At 37.5% G+C, this 11,958-nt stretch overlaps 1 protein-coding gene and 1 non-coding gene across 2 annotated transcripts in view; one reads left to right on the top strand and one right to left on the bottom strand.

Annotated features, from left to right (window-relative positions):
• Window positions 1-226: 226 nt before the first annotated feature.
• COL24A1 (collagen type XXIV alpha 1 chain) overlaps window positions 227-11,958 on the top strand; it is a 319,520-nt gene continuing 307,788 nt past the window's right edge. The window contains exons 1-2 of the mRNA XM_049772551.1: window positions 227-385; window positions 10,688-10,749. Of these exons, the coding sequence (XP_049628508.1) occupies window positions 330-385; window positions 10,688-10,749 (118 nt within the window). The 5' untranslated portion in view covers window positions 227-329. The remainder of the gene's footprint in view (window positions 386-10,687; window positions 10,750-11,958) is intronic.
• Window positions 8,772-8,875, bottom strand: LOC126008069 (small nucleolar RNA U13). The gene has a single exon (XR_007495486.1). It is a non-coding gene; the product is annotated as a small nucleolar RNA U13 (small nucleolar RNA).

Genomic DNA, 11,958 nt, shown 5'->3' with positions numbered 1-11,958 from the left:
ACACTTGCAGCCGGGTGGCTTCCAGTGAGGTCTCACCCTTTGCCCGCCCTCCTGGGGGAGCAACTCCCAGGAATAGATCCTCACCGAGGTCGGGAGCACCCCCTTCCACTGTCTATTTTTTTGGGTGCTATTTCTGTACCCCCTCTTCTACTGCTCACCCCCCTTTTGGTTGTTGTTGCTATTTGCGGGAGGGGGTAAAAGGCATCGTTTTCACGTGATTTTTTTTTTCTTCTTTTTTTTTCTTGGACTGTACCTGCATCCTTAGCAGTTGGGAGCTAGCTGGCTTCTGTTTCCCTTGATCGCTTCGCTGCACGGACAAATGCAGACAAATGCATTTAGTCATCCGCAGAAAACGGTGTGCAGAGGTTTCCCCCAACGCAAAAACGTAAGTACAGGTGGGTCCCCTTTGAACCGTGCAGGGTTAGGAACTCCTGACCCACAGGGGGGAATTTGCAAAGGGTTGGAGATGTGCGTTCTGCGGCTGGGGAGAGTTTTACTGAAGTTTTATTGAAGCCGGCGTCCTCCTCTACCTAGTTTTCTTCCCTTGGAGGTGCAACCCGGAGTTGCAAAGGACGCTTCTGAACCAGTGAATCTCATATGCTTTATGATCTGGAGCAAAAGGCTCCCGGGCGCGCGCCCCGACGTTGGCCACGACTGCTGGAAGCTCCGCTCAGACACCCAAGCGGGCTCCGACTCCTCCACCCTCCGTCCTTCCACTTCTCCTTCTCCTAGTCCGGGCCAAGAAAGGTCCCGTGTCCAGGAGATGCTCCTTGGAGCGTTTGGCCTCGCCCCAGCTGGGTTGCTTGGAGGTGCCCGGGATGCTGCTGGACGCGCACGGAGACTTCCCAAGCCAGCCTCGAGGAGTGTCGCCAAAACAGATCTAGGATCTTGAGGCTTTGGGGACGGAGAGGCAATCCTCGATCGTCCTCTCTGAGTGGCCAGGCCAAATGCTCGTTCCTCTAGGCCCATGCTGCCCCTGGCTGGCTGACCTGTCACTGGGGAAGTGACTCTAGCCACCGGGATGGGGTTTGGGGGTGTGTGGGATGAGGGTGGGGAACCATGCAGTGCGCGGGGGCGGGGCTGTTCTTCAGGGCTGCGATCTGACTGGTGCTTGATGGGCACCCTGAACCCGGCTTTGGGCACTGGACCTACCTGAGGAGATGGCATCTCTTGTCTTTGGCTAGTGGCTGGAGGCCCGAGTAAGAAGAGACCATTGGAAGGTGGAAATTTGCTTCTGGTTCCCGGGATGGGTGGGTGGAATAGCCTGCAGCGGCTCTCTCTGCCCCTGGGGACAGCAAGTAGGAGTTCTGACCTTGCCAGCCTGGGAGCCTGGAGCAAGCTGAGTGTATGTGCGGAGGGAGATAGGGAAAAACAACCTTTGGCAATGGTTGTATGCACACGTGTTTCCTAGTCATGTGCTTCTGTCTTCAGTTCACCATCCCAGGAAGGGCCTCTAGGCTCCTCTGCCCTGCAAGAGCCCCCATATGTTCCTAATTGTTGATAATGGTGATTTGGGTTTTGGTGGAGGGGGGCTTGCCATCTCGGTTGCTGGGCTTCTTGCTGGGCTTTTGCAGCGAGCTCTGGGGGTCTCTGGGTCTCCACAGAGGCCAGAGCCTTGAATAGCCCCTCGCAGGTCCTGGGTCTCTCTGCCAATTTCCTTGACCTGGTCCCACAATGTGAATCCTCGGGACTAGCCTCTTCCGGACATAACTGATCCTGTGACAGGCAGGAAATCTCTAGGTGAAAATCACCAGAGGTCTTGCAGGATCCCTTGAATCCACTGAGAGACTGTTCTGTTTCCTTGCCCATGTGGTGACCATCCTCCCTGCCTTTCTCGAAGGCTTTCTCTTAACTTCTGCTTAACTTCTCTTAACTTCTAACTTCAGTTGGGAGTGGTGATCTACCAACGATTAAGACTGATCTGCTTTGGACCTCTATCCTATCCGTTTACACTTCTCTTTAAGAGGCTTCCAGAAAGGCTCTTCATAAATGCTTGGGTAGTTTGGGTTTGTAAATTGGATCCAGATGACTGAGAAGGGGAAGCATTGAAGGGGGAAGCCAGGAAACAAGCCGAAGGATTGCACCAGAGAACTTTGGAGGGAAAATTAGACTACGTGGAACAGGAAAAGACCCATGTGGGGAGACATCTGGAAGTGTAATGCCTCCTGAGTAAAGAAAGGCATTGCTTTTCCCTGCTGCCTTGGAGGGCCTGCTAGGAATTTGTAGACTTCTGGCAATTCAATTCTTCTTCTGCTGTCACAATTAGGGAGGAGCTACAGAGAATTTAGGGAGATTCAAGGTTACATTAGATGATGCCTTACAACTCCAAAAACACACATGCAAGTGAGGAAAAGGCATTTGCTGAGCTAAGAAAAGTTTCTTTTAAAAAAACAAACAAACAAAATCAGCTTCCACAGGAATTCAGAGTTATACAATTTGGGGTAAAAAGCTCCCAACCTCTATAGTGAGGCTACTTGGGAGAAGCAGCTGATTAACTGATGATAATGCCAGGTCATGGAATTAAGCGTTAGAGGCCCCAATGAAAACCCTGAGGTTTTCATTTTCCACCCTCCTTTTGTGGTCAAGTTTTGTAAGAGTAGGGGCAGCTTTTTAAATTTACCATTCTTATTAGTCATCCAAAAACATTTTTGGATTCTGAAAGACAAAGTACTTCATGGGGCTGTTTTCACATGGGCTATTGAATGTGAATTTATGGAATTAATAAAAGGAAATTAAAACTTAAGGTGAGTGTTAAAAATATTGACTTACTATAGTATCAGAAAAGTTTCTCAGGCAGGCTACTATGGTAATCAAAAAGTCTCTTTAACCTACCTCATCTTGGGAGGAGGTGTTGTTAGATGTAAGGCTCTGTTTCTTAGTGATATGGAATTCTATTTTAAATTATTATTATTATTATTATTATTATTATTATTATTATTATTATTTGGTTTTGGTGCCACACCCTGTGATGATCAGGGATCACTACTGACCATGTACTTAGAAATTAGTCTTGGCAGTACCGGGGGCCCATATGGTGTTCTGGGGATAGAACCTTCCACAGGCAAAAAAATTATATCCACTGTACTATATCATATCACTCTGCTCCTGAAATTCTACTTTTAAAGTTGCTTTAGTTATCTTTGTATTCAAGGAAATGTTTGGGCAAAAAAACCTGATGACTCATAAACAGTTGAAAATTTTGGGAAAGTAATTTTGAGTGTTGTTTAAACATTCTCTTTGAAAATCCGTGTGGTTTCAAAAAGAAGCAAGATTTTATTATGGAAATTAGAAGAGCTGTGCTAGTTTCCTGGCATGACTTGTAACTAAGACTTATTTTAGAATCTGTAACTCTGTCATTCATTCATCCATTCATCATTCATTCAACAAATGCTTAGGGAGCCCTCTGAGTTCACCATGGCTCTAGCAGAAGAGATGAAATTACTGAGTTCAACAGAAGCACAATTGCTGCCCTCCTTGTGTACTTGAGACCATTAAAAGAAATAAGAAAGATAGGGGCCGGAGTTGTGGTGTAAGCCGTAAGGCATTTGCCTTGCCCACACTGACTGCCATTGGATCTCCCGGTATTCCATATGGTCCCCTAAGCCAGGAGCAATTTCTGAGCACATAGTCAGGAGTAACCCCTGAGAGTCACTGGGTGTGGGAAAGAAAGAGAAAGAAAGAAAGAAAGAAAGAAAGAAAGAAAGAAGGAAGGAAGGAAGGAAGGAAGGAAGGAAGGAAGGAAGGAAGGAAGGAAGGAAGAAGAAGGAAGGAAGGAAGGAAGAAGGAAGAAGAGAAGGAAAGAAAGAAAGAAAGAAAGAAAAAAGAAAGAAAGAAAGAAAGAAAGAAAGAAAGAAAGAAAGAAAGAAAGAAAGAAAGAAAGAAGAAAGGAGGGAGGAAGGAGGGAGGGAGGAAGGAAAGAAGGAAGGAAGGAAGGAAGAAAGAAAGAAGGAAGGAAAGAAAAGAAAGAAAGGAAGGAAAGAAAAGAAAGAAAGGAAGGAAGGAAGGAAGGAAGGAAGGAAGGAAGGAAGGAAGGAAGGAAGGAAGGAAGGAAGGAAGGAAGGAAGGAAGGAAGGAAGGAAGGAAGGAAGGAAAAGCCAAAAGGATCTTAGTCTTAGTCTTAGTGGAAAAGACATGGAATTTTTCAGCCAAAAGAAAAGTTGGGAAAAAAGAGTTCAAAGATGAGATAGCAGTGTGCATTTGAGTGACTTAAAAAATAAAGTTGATTGGAGCATACAGTTCCCTAGATGGGGACTGGAGAGGAAATGATGAACTGGAGCTGGAGATATGAACAGAGAGCTCATGACTGATCTTTAAGCAGTGTTACCTTCTTAGCTAAAGGTCAGAATGAAACCACAGCTAGATCTTGGAATCAGCGTGCAGCCAGAAGATGCTAAAGAGGTTATAAATTTGCTGAAATTAAAGATTACCTTCAGTGAAGATGGATTCAACTATTTATTTATTTAATAGTCTGAAATAGTATGTTCTAGTAACTTGGTCAGACTAGGCAACAGTTTAAAAATCTCTGTTATTACTAGGCCAAACCAGTTCATGTATATTTTTTCCTTCTACCATGGGACTCAAGGCATTTTAATCACCTGAAGTACTTAAGTATGTATGTGTGTGTGTGTGTGTGTGTGTGTGTGTGTGTGTGTGTGTGTGTGTGTGTATATATATATGAACTGTGTTTATGCTTGGTAACTAAGAGTTTAAGTATTCTACATTGATTAGTTTTTCAGAGTCTTTTATTTCAGTGATCTAAGTAATTTGTTTTATATAAGTTAGTTGCAAGACTTTGCTCTGAAACATCACCTTAATTCCCAATACATATATGAGATGTAAATTTTCAGTTGTTTTAGGAAAATGGGACAGAAATTTTACTATATCTGGATCAGAGCAGCTAATAAAGAGAAAAAAACATGTAAAACAGTTATAGCTTAGATTTCGGGCTTGTACATGTAGAGTGATGGAAATTGTTGTGGATGTATAGATGACATGTGAGTGTTTTACAGATTAGTTCACCCTTTCTAATTGGCTTAAGTGAAAAATTACCAATTCACAAAGATGCTTCTTTTTGGGAAAAACCTTCATAAGATATTCTTACTACTAATGTTGAATTGATGGAGGAATGAAGGTCAGTAACTTAAAGATATATATATATAATGATATTGAAAGGTCTCATGAGTGTACTAAACTAAGAGATCTCTAACATGTTCCTAAATAAACAGAATCCTCGGGTGAAGAGAAAGTTAAGTAGCTCAAAGAATTATTTAGGGAAAACACCTGGTACGAATATTTGTTCCTTAAATATTTTGAGAATATTGTTTGGATATGTATTTCCTGCCTGATCCCTGGTAGACAGACCTTCACTAGTCACATGCCTGGTCATATTTTGTCAAACTAAAAATGTACCTGAAAACAAACTATTTAATATTTTACTAGATATCATCAGATAGTAAGTTACAGGTTATATTTTTGCATTTTTATTGGGTGTTATCATGTTGTTGATGATTTTTAGGATCAGTCTGACTTTGTTAAAAGTCTATGTATAGGACTTAAATTACTTTATATTAATTATAAATGGCTTGAACAAATTAGCAAATATTTTACAAAACAACAAATGATAGTCTACTTTAGGTTACTTAATTTACAGAGTATTAGTCATATTGTAGGAAGATATTTTCATATTTATGGTTAAGCAAAGCAATATGCCCTTTATATGTATTGATTTATGAAGAACACTAAGTAATTTGATCTTTGACTTCTAATGCCAGTATGCTAATGCAATCCAACTAAATACATAAATTGTAGGTTATTTAATTTGAAATATAAAGTTAAAAGTATAATATTAGGTTATCATATTGTGGATGAGTTACTTAAGACTTAGAAAATTGAAATAATATGCTCAAGGTCACACAGTGATATAGAAAGAGAACTGGCAGGTTTTTTTTTTTTTAATTCCAAATACAGTGTACTTTCTTATTAACAATTTTGTCTCCAAATCTTAATATGGTTTTTAATTTTTGTTTGTCTTTTGCTTGTTGTTTTTTTTTTTTTTTGCTTGTTTGCTTTTGGGCCACACTGATGGTGCTCAGCGGTTAACAGGTTACTCCTGGCTCTGTGCTCAGGGGTCATTCCTGGTGGTGCAAGGCAAACACCCTACCTTCTGTGCTATTGCTCTGGCCCTTGGTTTTGAATTTTTAACTTATTTTAGTACTTTAGCATGAATGTGTTTTGAATTTTTAACTTATTTTAGTACTTTAGCATGAATGTGGGCCAAGTATACCAGTAAAGTGTACAGAATACAACACTTGCCCTGGAGAACTCTCATCTATGACTAATGTGGGGAGATATACTTTTTTCTATAAGTAAATGTATAGAACATTTAATATTACAGTGTGAGTGGGGAAAAACTCAGGTAAGCCCAATTGGATATTTTCCCCAAAACTTGGATTAATTAGATATCCATTTTATGTAATGATAATCATCAAATGAATTTGTTAGCTTCTCTAGAAAGAATAGTAATTTTTATTTTTTTCCCCTGAAGGTCATTGAGGGGAGTCTGTGTTGGTTGAATTGTTAAATGATAGTACTGATTATTGTTCTTCTTTGTGTGTGTGTGTGTGTGTGTGTGTGTGTGTGTGTGTGTGTGTTTACCTTCACTTTGAGATTGAGTTTACCAAGTTTACTCACGTTTACCTGAATTTACCAAGTACTGTACATCACAGAGCTTTATTCCAGACTCTACTTAAGCCTGGGTTTAGTGAACTTCTATCTTAAATTTGAATGAAATGTATGTGTAAGATTTCCTCTAAGATCTCATGTTACCTCCTGTTGGTGATATAAGATATTTTTTTCACATTCTGTTTTTTTCTAAGGAGGAACATATTGCAAATCTTCTGTGACTATAATCAGAACAGTTTTTTAGTCTCGTTGATTGAAGTTAGTTTATTGTGAAAACATAAATTTGAAAGGAATATCTATAGCCTTCCTCTACTCAAACTCTGTATTACATTGAATTGAAATCAGTCGTAGAGAATGCAGAAATTTTTTTTTCAATTCAATAGATCACTTTATTAAACAACCTGAAACTCCAGCATTCCAACCCACAAAATGCAAAGAACAATGGAAAAACTAAGGAAGACACCTGAAATTGGGAATATAAAGAGAAACCCCGGCAAATTTCCAAGCCATCAAAATGTCCGAGCCTTCTAGATGAGGACCTAACATCAATGCTTAATGTTTTACCAGCAGAAATCAAACAGTCACTAGCCTGAGAAATTAAGAAATCTATAGATGAACAATTTAACCAACTCAAAGAACTCTTTCAGAGTGAGAGAATCCATGCAAATGGAACTGAAGGAAATAAAAATGTGTTGGGAAGCCATAGTAGCAGAATTAGGCTCCTTAGGTGGAAAGCTCCATAGATGAACTTAAAGACAAATTACAATCCAGCAGAGAGAGAGAGAGAGAGAGAGAGAGAGAGAGAGAGAGAGAGAGAGAGAGAGAGAGAGAGAGAGAGAGAGAGAGAGAGAGAGAGGGAGAGAGGAGAGAAAGAGAAGAGAAGAGAGAGAAAGGAGAGTGGGAGAGAGAGAAAGAGAGAAGAGGGAGAGAGAAGGGACAGTGAGAGAGAGAGAAGAGAGAGAGAGGAAAAGAGAGGAGAGTGGGGAGAGAAACCCAAGAGTGTATTTTCCTCAAAATCTGAGTATTTATTCTTTTTTTAATTGAATATATCTTTTTACTTAAGTAACATGATCATATTTGGGTTACAGTCATAACCAAAACATCCCCCTTCACCAGTGCAACATTACCCCCTCCCCCTTCCCATCCCCTACCTGTATTCGACACAGGAGAATGCAGAAATTTAATTTAATTTCCCATAGTTATATTCCACCTTATTTGTACACTTGGTAACTTGGGAAGTGGTGAAATTTCCTGTAACACAAAATCAGATCTCTATTGTTTGGAGTGGGGTGGAGAACACCACACTGCTAGCTTAAACTCCCCAGGTGATTTATACTATACAATATATATTTAGCCAGGACTAAAACATCAAAATCAGGTTGTCTGCATCATTTACTGAACATTATCTAGTCTGGAAAGTGTACTTCCCAGATTTGTGGTATCAGCATTAACTGGAAATTGATTATAAGTACAGTTTCTCTAGCTAAACCCAGACCTTGTGAGTCAGAAACATTTAGGACAAGGCCCAGGAATTCTTAATAAATGCACCCTCTAGGTGATTTTGATGTACTGAGATGTTCAAAAACCATAATATGCATCAGTGGAAAGTATATTTTAAGAGGTCAAATTATATTTGTGCCATGTCATAAGCCTAGACATATGTAGTTTAAGAAAAATACTATTTTTAAAAAAAGAAAAATACTACTACTTACTGAATTATAAATTCAATGTAATGACAATTAGCACCACACTAATCTTTTTGTTTTTCTCTTAGCTTTTAGAATATATAAAATATATTTATTAAAATTATTTATTTAAAAATGCATACATTCAGGGCCGGTGAGGTGGCGCTAGAGGTAAGGTGTCTGCCTTGCAAGCGCTAGCCAAGGAAGGACCGAGGTTCAATCCCCTGGCGTCCCATATGGTCCCCCCTAAGCCAGGGGCAATTTCTGAGCGCTTAGCCAGGACTAACCCTTGAGCATCAAACGGGTGTGGCCCAAAAAGCCAAAAAAAAAAAAAAAAGCTTACATTCTTAAAATACACTTCAAAATCTCTGTGGCCTGGGTCAGAATCTGCATTTTTTTTTTCTATGTCAGAAGGGTCATGTGCTGACGTCATAACAAAGTTGAAGGGAGGCACATATCACACAGACGTGTGAAAACCCTATCACCATGCTTATGAACCGGAAGAGAATCCAGAATCAGCATTTTTTTTAAATAAATTTCTCAGGTGGTTCTTTTGCTAGCTAACATTTGAGAAACATTGTTTTAAATGGAAGTCACTATATATGTAGGAGAATCTAAAGAAGACTTCATTAAATGGTCTCTTTGCTTTGTAAAGTTTAAATTATGATCCTTATTGCTTGCACAAAAGATAGATCTAAATGGAAAATAGGCTAAACAAATAATTGTATTTGTGTAAATATCAATTAGCTATTTAAGAATTTGCTTCCCCTCCCCCCATCCTGCCAGGTTCCTCTTTATCCTTCCCGCCATCAAAATGTGTTTATGCTTCCATTGGTTAAAATTGTTGTACTTGTACAAATCTGATTGGTTTATGTTTCAATCCTATGTTACTAAAATAGGCCCTGGATTGAGCTATTATGAAAGGGGCCCTTGGGCTACTGTGAAGGTAAGAAGTGCTCAGGTCATGGGGGTATTGTTGGAAAGATGTGTGCAGAAATAATGTTAACTGTATATTAACTTCTGATCCTCAATAAAAATAAGCTATTATAAAAAAAAAACATCAATTCAAAAAAAAATGGTCTCTTTGCTCAACAGTTGAAAATCTCTGTAATACTCAAATTGATTTTTTGTGTAGTTAATGACAATTGTTAAATTTTTCTTATAAAAGCTTATCTAAGTATTATGATAGAATGTGAATCTTTCATTTAGAAATGATTAAGATGTGAATAATAGTATTTACATTATATCATTGAAAATAGTTAAAATTTTATATTGTTTGGTCACTTTGTAAAAGATCATGTCTTACTTCATGATACCCCTTACAGTAGATTAAATAAATATGTTAGTGGTATCAAATATTAGTGGAAAAAATAGAATACATTAATGACTATTGGTCTATTTAGACTTAAAATAAAGAAGAGTCGGCTTTCAGTGGTCTCTGTAACCATTCTTTTAAAAACTGTAATTTATAGCTATGTCATGGGAGTTACATGAATTAATCAAAACAATTGTTTTGGGCATGCTCAGTAGTTTTTAAAATATTGATAATTTTTATTTAGGAAGCAAATATAACAATGTATACAGTGTTCAAATAAAATCTGTCGAAAGTGTGATTGTACTAAAATAACATAAAATATTTTCACTTAGCTAATAATAATGAATATACAAAAGAATTATGAACTCATAGGGCTGTTTCTAACATTTATTCAAGCAAATATTTAATTCTCTATATAAGCTTTATGTTTAAATGATACACAGTGATATTATTTTGTATACTTTTAATACTTTGTTCAACATCTTATGTAGATAATTTAACATCTGTAGATGATAACATTAATAAAATATCATTATATCATTACTAATGTAACTATATAATACTCATAAAATAATATCACTACAGAATTCACATATATTAAATGATCATGTCAGGACATAATTTTCTGGACATAACATGAGGTTTTTCAGTAATTTTTCAAAAATTGTAAGATAAATCCAACAGACGATGGAACTGAGAGAATGATGAAAGTAATGCACATATCTACTCAATTGAACTAATAATATGAACTTCCATTCAAAGCCCTTGCTCTTAAGCAGTATAAAAAGCAAAATACTACACAAAATAAGATAATGGCTTAATTCTTAATTTATACATGAGTCTTTAATACATACATACATACATCTTGAATGTATATACCACTCACTGAGCTATAATAACCAAACCCAATAATATTTTAGTTCTTAATCTTCTACTAGAGTTCATTTGAAATTATGGATTGTAAATATCCAAATAATAAGTTGTTCCAATTGCTTTTATTTTTTAGGAAACTGCTTCTTTTTATTGTGCTATGTGTGGCAGGGGATACAATTCATGCACAAGAACAAGGTAAGAACATTACCTTGTTATTTATTTGCTTGCTTAAAAAGTAAGCTTTCAGACAGTAAAAGCACATGATCAAGATCATTTAAAAGTGAACATCAGTGATGAAAAGTTTTCCCCAGTACAATGGGAATCTAAGGGTGAATTAACCAATTTTTTGGGAAATATGACCTTTAAGAAATTACTCAGATGTTCCATCTGTGAAATTGCGCACATTTTTAAGCAAAATCTCTAAAAAGGAAGTTTTGTATAGTAAAAATGCTTTGCTTGTGATTTCATTTTAAGTGGGAGTTCTTGGGGGTGGGAAACTGTGCCTGAATTACCTTTGCACTTCTTGAAACAACACAAGCAAATACTAACTGTTCCATCTAGATTTACATCATTTAAGAAACAGGACCAAATTTGCATATCAGTGGGATTGGATTTTATTTTATTTCAAAGGAGCAATTTAGAAAATGGCTCAGTGTTTTGTTTCTGTGTTTGCTTGCTAGCTAGTTACTGTAGTGGTATGGTAAAAAGTTTCCAGAGTCTTTGTGAATTATGGAAACTTTTACTACCTATTAACACTCTAATGTATTTTTGAACTCCTATTTAATTTATCTTCTATTTGCCGTGTAATATTCTAATTGTCACTGCTGAATTTAGATAAGATCACTGGGCTGACTTCAGAATTTAAAAAAGAACCATTGTCTTTTGTTAAAGATTAAAAACAACACCAAAGATTAAAAACAAAACAAAACACCCGAAATTATCACCTTTGCCCCATATTCCCCCTTCTTTGCCTTTTATCTACAAGGACTATCAATTATTCATTCTCTCAGAGCTAACTATTCAGTTCAGTGAACTCCTCATTATCTTAATCAAATTAACAGAGAAGGATACTTGCAACTATTAATTAAGTATATACCTTAAATTTTATTATTTGCTTGCACTTTATACATTCTATTTTAATCTATCATCATAGTGGAACCTACAGGGTAAGTATTACTGATGAAGAAACAGACGTTCAAAGAAAGAGAATATCCATAGTCATCTAGATAGAATCTAGATTTGTTCATCTCTGACAACAAAAAAGCTCTCACCACTGTACATTATCTTGCTTCACTACACTTATCACTTAATAATTGAGAAATGTAGCTAACAAAAACCACCAGCAATAGAATATAAAAGGAAATTAGAATATGAAAATATTTTTAAAAATCCAACTAAAGAAAG

Source organism: Suncus etruscus, chromosome 4, assembly GCF_024139225.1.
Source record: "Suncus etruscus isolate mSunEtr1 chromosome 4, mSunEtr1.pri.cur, whole genome shotgun sequence".
Classification (NCBI taxonomy): Eukaryota; Metazoa; Chordata; class Mammalia; order Eulipotyphla; family Soricidae; genus Suncus; species Suncus etruscus.
This window is presented reverse-complemented; position numbering and strand designations above follow the sequence as displayed.